The sequence below is a fragment of the Copadichromis virginalis genome, linkage group LG7, assembly GCF_057382275.1.
Source record: "Copadichromis virginalis isolate Kocher_CV1m ecotype Utaka linkage group LG7, C_Virginalis_male_GT1.1, whole genome shotgun sequence".
NCBI classification, from domain to species: Eukaryota; Metazoa; Chordata; class Actinopteri; order Cichliformes; family Cichlidae; genus Copadichromis; species Copadichromis virginalis.
Genome location: NC_140624.1, coordinates 66,606,924 through 66,626,877, shown reverse-complemented (window position 1 = coordinate 66,626,877; position 19,954 = coordinate 66,606,924). Strand labels below are relative to the sequence as shown.

Sequence of the window (19,954 nt, the reverse complement as noted above, 5' to 3'; positions counted from 1 at the left end):
CTGACACGGTGCCATCAATCTTTGAATGCTGAAAAAGCACAGTGTATCCAGGAAACACATTATATGTGTTATGTGACGGCTGTGTGCAGGCAGGAGAAGGACCCAAAGTGCAGACTCCGGAGACAGACGTGAACTCAAAAAAACAGCTTTAATGCTGAACTCAAAGTAACAAACCTTCAAAGTAACAAACCTCCAAAGTACAAACATTAACGCAGGCAGGGGAAAAACCAAAACACACAGCATAAGTGAGGGTAGATAAGAGTAGATCGCAACAATGACAAACTGAAACACAGGGCTTAAATACATAGAGGGAGCAATCAGGGAATGGACAACAGGAGGGAAACACAGCTGGGGCAAATCAGAACTGACGAGACAAGGAAGCGTAAACTGAACACACTGAGATAAGACAGAGACCTTCAAAGTAAAACAGGAAACACAACACAGACTGAACTAAAGACACAGACTCGCATGCACTGCAACAGAGGGAACAGAGATGTGGGACCAGGGCAGACACAGACACTGACTGGACACGGGGATATAGCAACTAAGGATACACAGAGACGCCAACTAGACAAGGGGATACAGCTGACAGGGGAGACAGAGCAACTAGAGAAGACAGAGACATAAACCATAAGACAGAGCTCAAAGAAACCAAAGACTAGAAATTATAAATAATATAATAAACCCAAAAACCCTGGGTCAACGACCCAGGCATCCTAACAATATGCTGCAATAAATGCACTGCCCGAGTGTCCCCTCTCCCCACTGCCTTTCAGCAACAGACAGCAGCAAACAGGTCGTCAGAGGAGGCCAAGATGATGATTACGTTTAACATTTTCTACAATATTGAGCACTTTAAGCACAAGTTTGTTAGTTAATAATTTAGAAATGAATATTGTCTGTATGGACTTCCCCCCCAAAGAAAGTGCACATGTAAAACTCAGGTGTTAAGCGATGCGGTTGAAAAATTGGAGTGCACCTAACTTTTGTGCCGGTACGCCTAAATTTTTAAAGTTAGGCGTACCGGTGCGCCCATGTCAAAAAGTTAGTCTAGAGCCCTGCATATACATATATATGTATGTATATATATGTATGTATGTGTATATATATGTATGTGTATATATATATGTATGTATATATTAGAGATGGACCGATCCGATATTACGTATCGGTATCTGTCCGATACTGACCTAAATTACTGGATCGGATATCGGAGAAAAATAAAAAATGTAATCCGATCCATTAAATATCACGAAAGCACCTCACAAAACTTGCAACACGCCGTAACTCGCCTCAGAACGTTAGCACGTCGGAGCAGTATGCATCACGTGATAGAGCGGCTGTGGCATGCGGGACCTGTCGGTGGTCTGGATAGCATGACGGCTGGTAACTGTGCAGGGGCGGAGCTAGCAAAGTTTAGCCAGGGGGGCCGATAGGGCATTAACAGGGAAAAGGGGGCACAAAGACATACTTTTCTTTCTTATTCTCATTTAAAATGTCGAGCTTTTAATAAATAATTATCTGAATCTTACACCCAAAGTTTTAATTTGATGTAAAATGAATAGAAGTCAATTACTGTATATAGTGACTATTAAGTCTAATATATTATAAAACACCCAGCACGCCCCTGCGGGCGGTTTATCCTTCAAGCTCGGGTCCTCTACCAGAGGCCTGGGAGCTTGAGGGTCCTGCGCAGTATCTTAGCTGTTCCCAGGACTGCGCTCTTCTGGACAGAGATCTCCGATGTTTTTCCCGGGATCTGCTGGAGCCACTCGCCTAGCTTGGGAGTCACCGCACCTAGTGCTCCGATTACCACGGGGACCACCGTTACCTTCACCCTCCACATCCTCTCGAGCTCTTCTCTGAGCCCTTGGTATTTCTCCAGCTTCTCGTGTTCCTTCTTCCTGATATTGCTGTCATTGGGAACCGCTACATCGATCACTACGGCCGTCTTCTTCTGTTTGTCTACCACCACTATGTCCGGTTGGTTAGCCACCACCATTATATATATATATATATATATATATATATATATATATATATATATATATATATATATATATATATATACACCCTAGTAAGCTATAGTACTTTTTCCTTTGGGAAGGTACCATCTGTGCAGTCTGCAATTTTGTTGAAGAAAGATGTTGAATCTATTTAATATTTCTTGAAAAATAATTGATTTCTGTGCATTTTTTTCCACACTGCATCAAATTAAGGTTGATTACGTCGATTAAGCATCATGAGGTGGAGCGTGATGGGTGGTTCCCTATTTTTTATTTATTTATTTTTGTTGTTGCTGGGAGTTGGAACCCTATTAGTTAGGTTGCTTAATATTTACGCTAAGTACTCTTTAAAATACCAGAATAGGGAGGATGGTGTAGGTTTAAGTTTATTAGATTGATCAGTATTGCTGAACTATGAATTTTTATTTTTTTTTTGCATACAGGTATAACAGAATAGCTTTAGTGTAGTTGTTGTTTTAAACTTGAGTATGAACTTATACAAAATGCAGCAAGATATTAAAAAAAAAAACAGTTTTGTTGATTAAAAAACACTATATCGGATTCATATCGGTATCGGCAGATATCCAAATTTATGATATCGGTATCGGTATCGGACATAAAAAAGTGGTATCGTGCCATCTCTAGTATATATACACACATATGTTATGTGTGTGTATATATTTTAGGGGTGCAACGATAAATGTATCGATATTGAACCATTCGGTACAGTACTTTCGGTTCGGTACGCATATGTATTGAATGATACAAAATTTTATATTTATTTTATCAACTTTTCTTCTGACGATGCTGTCTGTGTTGAGCGCTCAGTGGATCTGCGTTCGACTACTCCGCCTAGGCTGCATTGTCGAGCACAGATCCACTGAGCGCTGCCCACATGCATGCACTCAAGCTAGCAAGACAGAAGTTAAGCTCGTTGCAACATGGCAACTGCCTCAATGCCACCCGAAGTTGAACCTCCTCCACCGTCATTGAAATCTGGCTTTTGGAACTATTTTGGCTTTCATGTGAAGTTATGTCGGATGTGCCACTCCATGGTTAATTACATCGGTGGGAACACAACAAATATGAATGCACATTTAAGCCGACATCACCCTAGTGCAGAAGCAGACAAAAACAACAGCAAGCACGCATGCTACAAACTTTACCCGAGTCATTTAGACAGCCGTTAGCACATGATTCTAAGAGGGCAAAAAAGATCGACAGGGCAATTGCTACTTTTATTGCTGTCGACATGTGACCCTTTTCTGGTCAAAAGTCACACCACTAACGACTTAGCCAAAGGTCTGTCTGAAGCTGGGGAAGATTGGAAGTTAGTGCAACCATATGTGATAATACCTGTAACTACTGACAATGCTAAGAACATAGTTAATGCCGTCACAGCTGCTGGACTGGGGCCACAAATCGGATGTTTTGCGCATACTATTAATATAGCTGCTCAGAAAGGAATGTCAGTGCAGAAGGTTTCCCATCTCCTGGCAAAGATAAGAAGAATTGTCTCCTTTCACAGAAGCACAACAGGATGCAATGTGTTTAAGAAAAAACAGCAACTGCTACAGCTTGGTGAAAAAAAAATGATTCAAGATGTTCCAACTAGGTGGAACTCTTCTCATGATATGATGGAAAGATACCTTGAACAGCAAGCAGTGTATGCTGCTATGGCCGACAACACTGTGAAGAAGAGTATGAAGTACATTCAGAATCTAACTCAGGAAGAACATGCACTGTCTGAAAATCCTGTTACAGTCATGAAAACCCTAAAAACTGTGGCTGTCATGATGTGTGAAGCGTCATCTCCAACAGCTTCCATGTCCTGCCACTTAAAATGAACATCCTGAACTCTATGGCGCAGTCTGGTGATGACAGCCCAGCAGTGAGAAATGTAAAAAAAAAACAACATCAGGGAGAACCTGGAGCAGAGATACGCTGATCGTGTCCTTCAGAATTACCTACACAAGTGCACAGCTTTAGATCCACGATTCAAGTCCCTGTGACACTTGGATGATGTCACTCAGCTGAGAGTCTATGGAGCACGCACCACAGAGCTTGTCCTGAGCATTGAACAAGTACTTTTTTTTTTTTCATTTTTGAAATTTTATTTTGCTACTGCTTGATTTATAAATATAAAAATTTATAATATTATTTAAACAAATACAACAGTTTGGTCGTTTATATTTCCTCAGGACCAAGCTGCAGGCACAACAGAAACTGCGAGCTCCGCAGAGACTCAAGCAGCAAACTCTTCAGATTCCCCAACAGCATCTCCACCAGAGAAAAAGTCGGCCATGAAGGAGTTGTTTGGAGAACTGTTCATGGCACAGGAGCCAAGGACCAGGTCTGCAGCCGAAGTGGCAGAGGAGGAAATTAACTTGTACAGTTTAGCAGACTGCATTCCCACAGATGATAACCCACTGAGATGGTGGCAGGAACATCACAGCTTCTACCCTCATCTTTCCAAGTTGGCACAGTGTTACTTGGTTGCACCTGGAACCTCTGTCCCAAATGAGAGGGTGTTTTCCACAGCAGGTGACATTGTCACAGCAAGCAGATCTGTACTGTCAGCAGAACATGTGGACATCCTAATTTTTCTGAAGAAGAACATGGAAATTGTGTAAACTATGTTTTAGTTTGTATTTAAGTGGATCTTTTATTTAAGTTGTTTTTGTTGTATATGCAGCTAAGTGCTAGCACTCCAGAAGATGAGTGTAAGGGGAGGTCCATTAAAGAGTGGTTCATTTTATGGAGACCTGATATGTTCAATATGCTCCCTAGAATATACCCCAGAAGAAGGGTATAGCATAGCTTTTATTTTGAAAAAGGACATTTCTCTGTAATAAACTCGTTTCCAAACTCTTTTATTTTTTTTTAATTATTTTGTTGTTTCAGCAACATTTAATTTAAAAACTGTATTTTTGAGTTAAAAGAAATATTTATGATCTTAATAAATTACAAATTAAAAAAGGCATGAACATTTTTTTGTATCGAAAAAATATCGAACCGTGACACCAAAGTATCGAACCGAACCGTGAATTTTATGTATCGTTGCACCCCTAATATATATATATATATATATATATATATATATATATATATATATATAGATAGATAGATAGATAGATAGATAGATAGATAGATAGATAGATAGATAGATAGACACACACACACACCCGTTGTGTTTTGGAGTTTGTACATGCTTTGTCTCTAGAGGCCCCCGTATATAATTATATATAAACGAAAGAGCCGTCTGTTTTTAGTGAGCCGAGCCGAAAGAGCCGCTTCTGGTCATCCAGAAGTTGGAAATGCAACAACCTTCACCTCTGAAGGGCAATCAGTGTCAACCACCATGTGACTGCACGGATTACCTGCCAAGAAGCAACCTGTCTCCAAACAGTTGCAGTCCCTCCCAGTCTGACTGCACACACACAGAAAGATTGGCGAGGGTCTGCAGATAACTGCCGTCTTATTTATAAATGCAGACAAATTGTTTCTTTGATGCAAACATTTCAAAAGCAACAAGGTCACAAGTTCATTGCATATGGTAATCATTTTTGGTCATGTCACAAGCTCCAGCCGCTGTTTTCCATAGTTGATTGCGACTGTGTGGGCTGAGTTTGGGGCACCAAAACTACTTGGACAGGTTTAGAAAAAGGTTCAGTTTTGAGTTAAAATTTGAAAATGCAGTGTTTTTTGTTTGAGTGGCAACAAACCAAACTGAACTTTACCAAAGTGCCAGTGCAACTGAACAACACACATTTAACTTTGTATAGATCACTGATCATTGATCCTTCTTGGGGTCTCCCCCATTTAAAAAGCAGTTCTATGAACCATTCATGGACTTACCGGTTATAGCAGTCATCCGGGTATTTGTCATACTCCATGTCATAATCAGATCTGAGGAGAGAGCAAGAATAAAGAGCTTAGAAATGATTGGAGGAGGATATTCTTCCAACCTGATGTTGGAAAACTATTTGTATTCATTACATAAAATGTTAAAGATTGGACACGTGCAGTCTTCTTGGGACAAACTGGGTCATTTGTTCATGTTTTAATTATTCTGAATCAAATAACAGAGAATGTCAGGTTAATGTTGGAAGGTGGATGGATGGCTCAGCAGACTTTGAAACAGAAGAGTGTTTGTTTCCTGTTTCCAGTCACTAAAGGTTTTCCTTTAACCGTAACCAAAAATCACATCATCACTGACTTCTATCAACAAAATGATACAGTTGCACTAAACATACTGTGATTTTGTGCCAGGCTTTGTCAGCATTGTCACCAAATAAGAGGGGTGTATTTTTGAATTGTGAGAGACAAACGAATCAGTCCTGCTCATTGGGATGTTCTAGATGTAGTGGAAAACAACTACACTACTTTTGAGATGCACACACAGTAAAGCTCACTAGTTCGAGGTAACCACTGATTCTGTTCAAATGTACACACGGTTTAAGGTATTTTTATGTTCAGATCTGACACACAGTCCTTCTTCAGTCTGAGCTTCATGAAGCTGCTCAACAGGCTGAGCAGACCAGATGGCATCCAGACCTACTTATCCCAAAGAGCCTCTGGGCAGGGCTGCACTAGGTTCATTACATCAACAAAGCCACAGGCTGCTTGTACATGTTCTCATTTTCATACTTCTAGGCTGTGCTGGCCCAAATCCCCTAAAATAGTCCAAATGAAGCAGTGGCATGTGACATGAAGCAGCTCAGATTTGGGCAGAACATTTTTGCAAACAAAGGGCAAATGTTTGGTCACCCCTGCCTCATCCTGACCACATCAGAGTTACATTAACTGACTATTTTCCAGCACCGATGGAGTCTTTTCAACAGAAAAACCTCAACGCTGAACTGATTGTGGCTCTTAAATGCAGCACTATGAAGAACAGTGCTGTCAGTGTTGATGGTTTGCAGGGTTAATTTTAAGAGCAAATTTTGATTTAGCTTTAGTTAGAATGTGGGTATTGTTTTAGTTGACTATAGATTATAGTAGATGAATGATACGGTTGACCAAAAAGTGTAAAGAATTTAGTGTGTTCCCTGGAGGGGCTCACAGAGTTTAAACAGCATCTGTATATGTATCCATGTGTCTACTGTTCTCTTCCTCCCAAGGATTGAAAAAAAAAACTGAAGGGCGAGAGAGTGGCGAGCATCCAGGGTGTACCCTGCCTCTCACCCTAAGACAGCTGGGATAGTGGAAGAGAATGGATGGATGTTTCAAATGTGATCAGCTGTACAAGGAAATCACTTCTGATTGGATCACTTCTAAAGTCGGATCTGAATATTTTATAGTTTTTATTCGTTGATGAAAGTAGCGATTTTATCATAGTTTTGCCTTTGTGCATTTATTTTTATTTAATCACTTTGTTGTTTTCATCAGAAAAAAGGTTATTAATGAAAACTAGTTAACCATGTCACAGAGTGCTTGAGCCTTTGGATTCAGCTGTTATTTTGCAGCAGTAATATTTATCAGTAAAACCCTGATTGGCAACAAATTGCTGCACAAAGATTATTTTTAGTTTTTATACTTTACCTACAGTTTGTGAATAATACAGTTTTATGTATAGTGAGGTGTTTTAATAGTGTTTTATTGCTTCCTTCGCTAAAGGAATAAAAAAAAATTTAACAGCATTTTTTGGTAACATAGTAGCTATTTATTTAATTATACAGTTAATAATATTTTACAATTATTCAGCCAGGAATGAGTGCAGAAAGATGAAGAAATCCACACAGAGTGAAGCAAACTGCAGGAGGCTGTCAGCATATTTAAAAGAATAAAAGACAGGCGGCACAAAATGGCACGTTACACTTCTGTAAAAGTCACTGCACGCCACTGCTTTCATAACATTAACCCTACACTGCTGAATCCTCCATCACAATCTTGGATCTTCTGCGATCACTACAGGGACAGAGGCGTAGGTGCTCCTGGGTGCAGAAGCAGCGCACACTACCGGATTATCTGTCAGTGAAGTGAGATGCTTCCTGGTTTAGCAAGCTCCTTATTGGGAGACTTTTGATCACAGTCTGAAATGACACCGGTAACTTCAGCACACACTGCGGCAAAGAGGGGTGAGCCATCAGAATAAAATAAACAGGAAAATTTATCTACCCGCAGAAATGCATAAAACAGAAAAATATATCAACTCTGCATCAACCTCCCTTGATGCATCTGATTATGCTCAAACACCGATTTAAGTCCATTTAGCTTTTATTTCACCTCTTTAAATGCACTGACTGCAATGTTTTAGAGGCTCTGTTTTAAATGCAGAAAAACAAAAACTTCTGGTGGTTTTGACGTGACACCGTCTGTTTTTTTCTTTACTTTTCACCATGAATGTCTCTGTCATAAAAATATTAAAATTTAAATAATTGTTAAAATGTCATTATGAATTATTTGTGGGACACTGAGACGAGTCCAGTCATGCAAAAATCCCAAAAGGTAACAGACATGGAAACTCTGAAGTGATAACAGTCAGAGAGAATCATCGAGACAAAGGAGAGAAGAATCCTTTTTTAATGTGTAAACCACTCTGAAAACAGGTGGCACAACTGGACCTGATAACAACACAGAGAAGAAAAGTGCAGCCCGGACTTGTGGCACTATTCATCCATCCAGCTGTAAAATCAATAACCGTCTCACACAAACACAGCAGAGATGAACCTCTGTAACTGAGGACCGAGCTTAATAAAGATAGGACAGGAGGAGACGCAGCGAGGCGTCCAGAGAGCCGCACAGGGATGAACAGACAGAAAGGGGAAGGCTAATAGGAAAACAGGAGATTTGGGGCAAAATCCATGTCCTTCCACCATCACTCTGGCTGCTGCCATCATTCATCTTCATCAGCAGCTATGGGTATTAATCAGCATTTAACAGCAGCATCGATCAGGCGCCACCTTAGAGCTGCGGCTCAGTCGTGCATCTCCTATCGAGCTTTGTAAGAGCAAAGCTCTAAACGTGACTATTGATCTGTGGGGCAGCTCTGCTCCTCTGCGCCGGGATCACACTAAACAACTCTGTTATGGCGCACACTGCTGGTTTATCTGTGCAATTAGTTTTGATGTTACAGCTCACCTCAGCGGATGTGCGCCGCTTTGATTATGAGCACATAACAGGCCATATAACTAGCTACAAACTCCTCTTAATCCCAGTAAAAAATATCCTTCAGGCTGTTCTGCATTTTATATATGCGCTCAGGCCGACTGTGGCATGTTTAGAAAAATGAATTTTTTCTTCCTCGTGACTCCTGGAGGTGTCAGAGCACTTGTCGCCTGACTGATTCCACAGCAGCTTCATGAGCATTTAAAAGACTCCAGTAAAAGGAATGAAGTGAAGATGTTGTTTAACTCTGATCTAGTTTGAGTGGGCACATTTAAAGTTAATGTATTTCCAACACCCAATTCTACAGGCACTTTGAGAAAAAATTATTATTATGGGGTTCACATGCTTTATGATTATCTGGTATATATTTATCATGTGTACCATCTATTCCCAACTGAAGTCATTCAAATTTTACCTTCATACTCTGAATATTTTTATAGAAGAAGGTTGTAACTTGGAGCCTTTTTATTTACCTCGTTTATTTTTTATAGAATATTAACCCATCATAAAAATTCAGAAGTACAAAACACGCACAGAAAATTTCCAGAATGAAAAACACATTTGAGCATTTCTACGACGTAAATGTTACTGAGATGATGGAAGCTGAACGAGAACTTTCACATGCTCTGTCTTGGTTTGAACAGCCACCTATTCCATAAAAATCCATCCTCTGTCACAGACTGTGAGTCGCTGCAGTTTTGCTACTGAAACGATGATACCTCATGAAAAAAAATTGTCACGGCGGGGTGCGCCGATGTGTGTGGAAACAGGACCCAAAAGCAGATGATGACGAGGAGTTGTAAGGTTAAACAGAAAAGTGAAGCTTTATTTAAATGACGGCAGGGATAAACCAGGAAACCAAAACAAACTGGCAAAACACTAAGAGGTACTAAAACCAAAAACTATAACTGTGGAGAAAATAAACAGGCAAAGACGAAAACTAAGGCTAAGGTCAACATAACAAACGACCCGACAATGACATGCAGAAAACAAAGGGCTTAAATACATACAAGAGCTGATCAGGGGAAGTGAAGACACATGGGGGAACAGCTGACAAACATAACCCTAATGACAGGACCAAGAGAGAGTGAAACTAAATACAATGACCAAAGAACACATGACACTGTCAGAATAAAACAGGAAACACTGAAAACTAAACATGACAACACAATAAGACAGACCTAATACGTGATGAATGAATACAAAACCCCAAAACATAGAAAACCCAGGAACAATGACCAATAACTGCCCAAACTAAAGGCAAAATAGGAAATAACCCAAAAACTAATAACATATCAAAAAATGAGAAAAATACAAAGAGAACTCAGAGTGCTGGGTCGGAGACCCAGCCTGTGACAAAAATAACCTGAAAAAGGGCAGATTTCAGCCTTAGAACTTAAACAGTGCTATTTTTTAACTCACCCATATGTTCAAGGGCTGGACTCAGAAAATATTCATAGCATGAAGGTAAAATTTTGCATAACTGGCACAAAAACAAATCAACCAGCTGGAACGGAACATAACTTAAAAATGAAACCATATGCACAGTAAAGTGATGTCCTTGTAGATGACAGCGGGAGGAGGAAGAAAGTGTGTGTGCACTTCAGAAATAGTTCAGACTTTGACTAACCGGGTCACGAATTCTCTCCAGAAATGGCTGATGAGCTTTCAGATGTATTTCGTGGCAGTTTGAGTAAGTGCCATTTAGTTAAATTATATTCAAGAGAACATAGATGTCTACAGCCAGGTAATATATTCAATGCTGTGCAACACACACCAAAATATGGATAAACAGCACTGTGGCCCAGAGAAGTAATTTAAACTCAGGCCTCTTCAAAAATAAATGTTCTGCACTCATATAGCACATTCGAACTTTAGCGTTTCTGTGAGTACTTTGCAGTGTAAAACACACACACATGCATGGCTAACAAGCAGCGGGACACACTACACAAACATGCATGAACTTTGATCATCTGGACAAATGCTCTGAAAGCAGTCCAACACAGACTGTGCTTGTATTTTATTTCAATATTTCATTGGCTAATCAAGATCAGGAAGAATTTACAGATTGGAAATTTTGGTTCATTCAGGACTTTTTGCAGCTCATCACAGATTAACACAACCTCTGCAGCCGTTCCAGATTGGAGGAGGATTGGAAGTAATCCCATGACATACATCTCAGCTGGCAGTGTTCCTGATGAAATTACTCAAATCCACCTAATCGGTCCACAGTATTTAAAGATAGAAAGCTTTTATTCAGCAGTTTTAACACTTATATTGTGGAGTATTTTGGTCCTTTCAGGGGCATTTCACAACCTCTGCCACAGAGGTTAAGCTGCAGTCTCTCCGTCAGCAGCTTTCACTGAGGTTTAGTGGACAGGATCAGCCTCAGGCTACGACAAGCTAATTAGATCAGGAATATCCAGATTTGAGTCCTGAGGGGGTAAAAGCGGGGTCAGGCGCTGAATTCAAATTAATTTAAAAGTGCCAAAACACTTTCCACAGCCCTCGGGGTGGATTCTAAAATATTAATTTGCCACTCTCTACAAATAAAACACCTAATTTGAAGCACTAATTGCTTTTTAAAAACAAAAAGTTCAGGAGTGTAACACACATGTGACGCCCTGAAATAATAAACATAATTAATCAAATCAGGGGGATATGTTTAAAACAAGTTTTAAAATAACCCTGAAGCCTATGAAGTCATGAAATTAACAGGGTGTTTCCAAAGGTCAGGGTGGCGTCTTCCTAGCCTGTGTGTACCTACATGGATATACATTCCCACATCTTCACTGTCATGCTGAACGATGTTACAGGCAGCATAACGACTTCTCCAGACCCTTTCATGTCTGTCACGTGTGCTCGGGGTGAACCTGCTCCCATTTGGGAAAAGCACAGGGTGCCAGTGATGGACTTGCCAATTCTCATATTCTGTGGCAAATGCCAATCGGGCTCCATGGTGCTGCGCAGTGAGCACAGGGCTCACTACAGGATGTTGGGCCCTGAGGCTATCCTCATGAAGTCTGGTTCTGATTGTTGGGTCACACTGGTGGCCTGCTGGAAGTGATTTTGTAGCTCTGGCAGTGCTCATCCCGTTTCCTTGCACAAAGAAGAAGATACTGGTCCTGCTGGTGAGTTAATTGCGTTCTACTGCCCTGCCCAGTTCTCCTGGGATCGCCTCCATGCTCTTCAGACTGTGCTGGGAGACACAGCAAACGCTCTGGTACACACGTATTAATGTGCTATTGTGGAGCAGTTAGGCTACCTGTGCAACCTCTGAAGGGTCTAGGTATGGCCTCATGCTACCAGTAGTGACACTGACCCTAGCCAAGTGCAAAACTAGTTTAAAAAAAATTGTCAGAAAAGATGAGGAGGAAAGAAATGTCAGTAGCCTCCGTCTGTAAAACCATTCCTGTTCTGGGGGCTGCATCATTTTTGCCCTTCATGTGCACAGATTTGCATGAACAAGTGCAGAAGTGATTAACTCTTGATTTTAATTTAGGAGCTTTTAAGTTTGCTTTTATCAAACAGGACAAAATTAAACTTATTTGTGTCACATCTTCACAAATATGAAACTGTAACAAGAAAAAATATGATACATGATTTAGATTTTCTCAAGAAAATATCACAAAGCCATCTGGATCCAGGGACTTTTCTTTGGTGTCCGTGTCATTTGGTATTAAATTAAGTAATCTTAGTGTATTTATCAAAGACACTGAAAATGTTTACCTCAATATTAAGAATATCTCCAGATTAGCAGGAACAAGCATTTGTACTACTTGCTTCATCACAGACGTTACAATGAGGAACCTTCGCGGTTGAGACTATTTCCTGTGATATCACTGCTCAAAGTTAATGTTAGAAAAAAATTATCCTGAAGAGAAACAAAATGGTGAGATGCAGATGCTTGGAGCTGGTGCATTGATGTTGTCGGAGTCTTTAACAGAGCTTAAATTTGTTTTTCAGCCCTGAACATTTAATGTGTGTGTCTGCCGTGCTTTTGCTGTACAGGTCCGTCGTGGTGAAGACGGAGCACGGTGGAGCTGTGTGTCTATTACACTTTTTAGAGCAATAGGGCTTTGGAGCGTGATGTCACAGGGGTGGGCGTGGAAAGGATTTTGGCCCGATCCGCCATTTTGGGGGTCTAAGTAAGGAGCGAAAGCATAGCCATGGTTCGTACTTGCTGTGTGGTCGGCTGCAATGTTCGATCTTACGACCGGCACGGGAATAAGTTTGGATTGTCTTTTTATGCTTTCCCAACCTGGAAGCAACATGAAGGAGCTCATGTATCGGATATTACCAAACGAAGGCGTCTAGCCTGGATAGCAGCCGTGAGACGAGCTGATATCAAGTTCTGTTACGTCTCCAGATATCAGTTGGTGTGCTCAAGACATTTTCATTCCGGTAAGTTCTAAATATGTTCACATCACACTTTATAGCTGAATAATATCATCGTTGGTGGTCTCGGAAGTTATAGAAATTGCGATCAAACATAGAATGGAGTGACTTGATTGGCTGATGTAAAGACAATAAATGAAATGAGACAGGAAGGACACAAATTGGCGTTAATAATTTGCCCGATTATCAATGTGTTAATTTACATGTACTTTACAATTATGGGCATATAATATGATAACGATATTTTAGCAGTTCAATGATAAATGTGTAACATTAATTATGGTGGGGGGTGGAAAATGGCTATTTCACTCGATGCACTCCAGCTGACTTCCTTTGGTATGAATGACGACGTACTCAGAGTTTGGCGGCTTGAAAATAGCCAAATCTTGCACCCAGCTAGAGCTGGGCGATATGAGATTTTTTCATATCACGATATGTTTTTTTCATTTCAGGCGATAACGATATCTATCACGATATAAGCCAAATAACTATATTTGTAAGATTTAAATGTGCCGTTGCTCACAAGTAAAATGTGAAATAATCAGCAGCTTGTTTTTATTTAAATATTTATTTCCCATAATAAGTTCAACAGGGTAGATGTACTTAAGGAACATGAGACTTTTTCAGATAAATAAAGGCAAATATTGCAAACTACACAAAAGGCAGCCGCTAAAGCGTTTAATTTTCAAAATAGAACAAACGAAACAGACTAAATTGTCAATTCCACTTAGAAACAACATATTAATTCTAAAAATAAATCTTAGTTTGTTTTACAGAAGAACAGACAAAACTGACTAACTTTTGTCAATATCAAATAAACTGAGAACTAAAAGGAAATTCTCAATCTCTCCTTGTTGTATAGCTGAGCTTTTCAAACAGTTTTAACAGTTACTTCAGTCTGACAAAAGCCGAATGACGAATTAGCGCTTCCAGTCAGAGACTGAGGCTACGTCCACACGTACACGGGTATTTTTGAAAACGGAGATTTTCCGTTTTCGTTTTAAAAAAATAATCCCGTCCACACATAAAGGCAGAAATGAAGAAAAACGCTGCTATGAACATGCCAAAGCAGCAGGTGGCGCTAGATTCCTAACCGTACCGAAATGTTGGCCAATCAGAAGTCTAGAAGCCTCGGTGGGAAAAAGTAAACAAAGCTGGGGCATAGAAGCAGAACCGAGTCGTAAGTGTGGAGGGACAGTAACTGTGTGTATATGTAAGCATTTAAACACTGCAGAGAGTAGAATTAACAGTAACAGTATTGTAGAAATTCATTTCACCGAAACAATAACGCGGCGCACAGTGTGACGCATGCACCAGTTTATTGTATTTCCAGACTTGCTTTCGGCACAATTTACAGTGCACGCTACTCTGTTTTTTTGTCAGACTTGAAATAGCCGAAATACCTTCACACTACGGAACTTCTATGGCTCTTCCGTTCGACAATCTCTCCGGCATTGGAACCATCATCTGTTTTCTCTTCGGTCACGCTCGGTTGATTTTTCTAGTCGGCACACTCATTTCCTCCATTACGCGCTGGCTGCTTCCCAAACAAACACACGTGCGGCTTGGCACTTGTGCTGTACGTAACAAGTCACGCGACGTGACGCTGCGGCTGTGATTGGTTCGGCTCTGCGCTACTTAATTTGGATTGGCTGACCTTTAAAAAAAAAAAAAAAAAAAAAAGGACGAGAGCGGCGAGGTCTATCGCGATAGCTTAATTTCTCTATCGAGTAAAAGTTATATCGCGATACATATCGTTATCGTTCTATCACCCAGCTCTACACCCAGCCATTTGTAAATTGGATGTGCGCCTCCAGTGACTTGTAATTACGAAACTGGTTCGCTGTGTAAGCGCTTACTCCACAAACAAGATACGTGAAGATATCGGGGTAGGACAGTGGCGGTAAGTCGTCTGGGTCTTTACTCCACTGCCGTATTTCATATGGGTCCAGATTTGCGATGCACTCTATTTTTTTTCAAGTACCGCTGCTTCGCCTCTGGACGCAATCGGTCTCTATACCGTCCGTTTTCTTTTGAGCTGCTTTTAAGCATCTTTCTTGTCGTCGTCATTCCAACACAGTGTGTTTGTTTTGATTCGTAGACCCCGAAAATGGAGCTGCGCTCCCACAATGCATTGCGGCGTGACATCAACTCCAAAGCCCTATACTGGATTGGGAAGCCGCTGTAAAATTCACACTGCAGCTCAACAGAACTATAAATGAAACAACTCATTTTGATTCAGAGTTTGTTCATTAACTGAATTCTCCGACCACTTCATTAGTAAAACAAACCAATCAAATCGTGTCCGTCACTGGCTCGGCCAACAGAGTGCTGCAGGAATGAGTCTGAAAACCCAGAAATTAGTTAGTATTTTTGGCTTTTTGGCTCCCTGGTCAGTGGGTTATGTTGATGGCTTTTTGGTTAGATGCCTGAAGTGTGTTTAAGATGAGCTTTAAACATAACACAGAGTTTATCTTCTGCATTAATCCAAAAGCTGTTGGAAAACCCCACTCACAGGTTTGCCCGTTTTCCATGTCTCACTGACTGATTGCTGATGTATTCACTGACTATCCCACTCCCATTTATCATTTCCCACCAGCTAAGAGGAGAAGTCTAAATTCAAGAGCTCAAATATTCTCAAATGTGATAATAATTAATGGTGTGCTGATTCTTAGCAGTAAATTGTTATTTTACAAAGCTCTTTATTATTATTGTGTTTTTTTTATTGTTATTTAATTTCTTTGTAAATGTTTCCTCAATAGTAGATCACTACACGCGTTGGTGCTGTGGTATAAAATCCAGGACGCTATAAAAGTGTAGAACCGAGCTCCTAATCACACAGAAAAGCCGTTTCAGGTGTTAATAAGGGCTTTAATTTGCTCTGCACTGCACTGCTGTAGACCCTAATGGTGTTATTATCGAGCTCCGTGGCTTTTCTCCTGATGGGAATAATTACACAGCAGCGAGGAACGTCAATGAACATCGTGGACAAACACACTGAGAGAGAGCGTTTGTCGAGAGCGGGAGAAATCAATGATGTGTTCAAACATCCCTCCCCCTCTCCACAGAGGGGGATGAGAATCTGCTCGCCGTTTTGTAAAGAAAAACGCGGAGAGAGAAAAAAGCATTTGAGTGTTTACAAAGTGAGCAAACATGGCTGAACTAAAACGAACAATGGGAGGTGACACGGCGAGGAAACGACGAAGAATTTGCATTTTACCAACCACCACTTAATGCTAACCCTCCTCCGACGCTAATGATAGCATTCAGCATCGGGAACCCCCCTCCGCTGCTTGCGCTCTCACGCGCTGAACATCAAATCAGTGCGTGCGCGCTCATCAATATTCATGTGCTCCTGAGTGAGTGTCAGACGGCAGGTGAGACCATGCTGTGCACTTCCAACGGTTCCATTTATTCTGATTTACCGCTCACCCTCAGCAGCCCGCCGCAGTGTCATAAATCAGGCGGCGTACCGTAGCTTGGCGAGGAGGAGGTTAATGGCCCATTCAGCCGTACTCGGTCCGAGCAGAAAGCCAGGGCAGGGGGGAGACGTGGCTCGGCTGGTGAGCGCCGTGAGTGTTGAGGTCACCGTGAGCTGGCTGCAGGAGCACTAATATTGTTTTACAAATACAGCTTATGTCAACATCTGAGAAAACCTACAGTTCAGCAAATACAACAAAAAAGTGTCTCAAAAAGTAAAAGAAAGCAGTTTAATATGCTGTTCGTTTATATAATTAAACCAGATTTAACAGGGCTATGAAATTTGAGTCGCCTATGGATCTGAAAGTACAAATCCATTCACTCATCCAAAAGAAAACTCACAGCTGAAGCACTTTGACTCCTTGGATTGCCGTAGTAACACGTTGCTGTACATTAGGAAAAATCCCCCAGTAAAGCACTCCAATCAAATTATTTGGATACATAATGAATGTTTCACACCATCAAATTGAACAATTTCTATGAAACTTGAAAAATTCTGCTAATCTCCGTGTTCTTCTTACTGGGCACTACCAGAGCAGCTTTGCAATAGTCACAGTTATAAATAATCCCTGTTTAGCCTAACCTGACCTTAATGTAGCCCCTCAGTACATCCTGTGCCAACTTTCTCCTCCGAAAAGATTGTGAGGCTTCTGTGCACACCACCAGTTATGTGCGTAATATGAGCATATTAGTGATATCCACTTTCTACAATATCCAAAACTGAGTAGGGGAGACCGGGGATAGTTGTAACATTTTTGACATTTCTGTCTGTAAATTGGAGCTTGTTTAAGGTAGTGGATTCAAAATGTAATGCAAAGTATTTACATGTCTCTGCTATTAAATAGTGCAGCTATTTTCTCTGCAGCACAATTACCCATTGCATGGTATGGCCTCAAACACAAAGAGTGAAATGTTACGATTAACCCCATAGTCTGGGTTAGTTGTAACATATCCTGGGGTAAAATGTAACACAATGAAATAAGGGTACTAACAAAATATTAACATGTAATCTTTGTTTATTCAAAACATGAATGCACTTAGAGCCATTTATGTAGCTGTGTGTGTGTGTGTGTGTGACAGAATGCAGAAATCTAGCTTTTGAACATATTCCAACCCCCCAAAAAAGATAAATTATGGAATTTTCTATAACTGAATATTTCATTAATTTTGGTTGGTCTTCCTCGAGTTTGGCCTCATTGGCTCAGTGGGCATTATAACCTACAACTCTTGCACCAATTTTGAACATAACAATGAAGCTGAAAAAATGTAGTTGTTCACCAGCATCGCAATTCCATTACTTTTTATCCTGGCTTACCTTGGTGTGGTTTGCAAAGTGCTTCAGAAAGATGAGGAAATCTGTTTCTTGCACCCATCCTGACTTATTTCCACTACCAGTACTTCCTACTGGTCCATCTCTGACACAGTGGTCTGCATAATGTATGTGTGGGAACACAAACAGTGGAGAAAATTGTGTTGCCAATGGCATTAACCGCATATACAAATGTGACCAGTGAACCTCTCTCTGCTGATGTTGTTGCCCCAACTTGTTTAATATAAGTTAAAGTAATAGTGTGGTAAGTTGTAACATCTGCATTATTGTTACAACTAACCCAGACTGTTGCTGTTACAACTGACCCAGACTCCTATAGCCATGAACTAGCTAACATTACAGCCAACGGCTAAAACACTAGCACTAAAGACCTACACTAGTGATGGGATTTCCGGCTCTTTTTAGAGATCCGGCTCTTTCGGTTCGGCTCACTAAAAAGAGCCGGCTCTTTTGGCTCCGAACCGGCTCTTCAGGTTGTTTTGTTGCTTTAATTAATTTATTATTAACAATAATATAAAATTATGCACAAAAGGAATTACTAACATAAAAACAAGTGGTTTTATTTATATATGTTTATATATAAATATATGCGGTGGCCCCTAGAGACAAAACACGTACAAACTCCAAAACACATTTCTAGCATGAACTGAACTTCCAAAGCAGAGCTACTAGATCACTTAAATTACACAATTGAAAGCATGTGTGTATTGTTTGTGTATTTATACACAGGCACTCATATATATATTCAAATAATTTAAAAAAAGTTCATTTACCTGTTATTACCACACACCAAATCCGGTCGTTGGTACTTGCTGGCTTGTGTAGCCACAAGATAACAAAGGCTCAACACTGCGCCCAGCATCCTGGAGCACTTCTGTTGTCTTTTGTACGTGTTTTGAGTTTTTATGTGCTTCTGAGTTTTTACGTCCTTCGGAGTTTGTACGTGTTTTTACGTGTTTTGGAGTTTTTACGTGTTTTGGAGTTTGTACGTGTTTTTACGTGTTTTGGAGTTTGTACATGCTTCAGAGTTCGTACGTGATTTGAAGTTTGTATGTGCTTTGTCTCTAGGGGCCACCGTAAATATACTTTTATTTATTCACTCCACATAAAATGTAATAAATAAATCATATAATACAAAAATCAACTATTCACATTTCAACTTTTAACTTTTTACATTTTCAGCTTTTTCCTTTCACAAATTTAAAGTGAAAAGAACACAAAACACTGCAAACCACAACACAATTAAATATAAATTATAATATGAAAACTAAAAGAACATGCATATTCTCTGTCATATGGACCTGCATGAATAAACTTTCTCAATCCTTTATCATCTGCAACTGAAAATAGTTGTGGATGATTACTATACCTTTCTAATGTTGTTGTCCCTGCCTCTCTTTCTCTCTCTCTGGCTCTGTTCCTGTGCTACTGAGTGTAACTACCGCCCCTCCCCCCTCTGCCCAGCATAAAGCACAAGGCTCGCGTGCAGAGTGAAGCGGAAAGAAAGTGCGAGAGAGAGGCTGAGAGAAAGAAAAAAAAAACAACCCACGTGACGGCTCGCGATAAGGAGCCGGCTCGCGTCGTTCACGTCAAAGAGCCGGCTCTAAGAGCCATTTCGTTCGCGAACGAC

General features: G+C 40.5%; 1 protein-coding gene and 1 long non-coding RNA gene across 4 annotated transcripts in view; one reads left to right on the top strand and one right to left on the bottom strand.

Annotated features, from left to right (window-relative positions):
* LOC146706650 (RNA-binding protein Raly-like) overlaps positions 1-19,954 on the bottom strand; it is an 85,051-nt gene that overhangs the window by 40,560 nt on the left and 24,537 nt on the right. For both annotated transcript variants that reach the window (XM_085464848.1, XM_085464849.1), the window contains exon 3: positions 5,865-5,915. In XM_085464848.1, the coding sequence (XP_085320974.1) occupies positions 5,865-5,915 (51 nt within the window). The remainder of the gene's footprint in view (positions 1-5,864; positions 5,916-19,954) is intronic.
* Positions 1-19,954, top strand: part of LOC146706651 (uncharacterized) — a 66,732-nt gene that overhangs the window by 41,841 nt on the left and 4,937 nt on the right. The window lies entirely within an intron of this gene.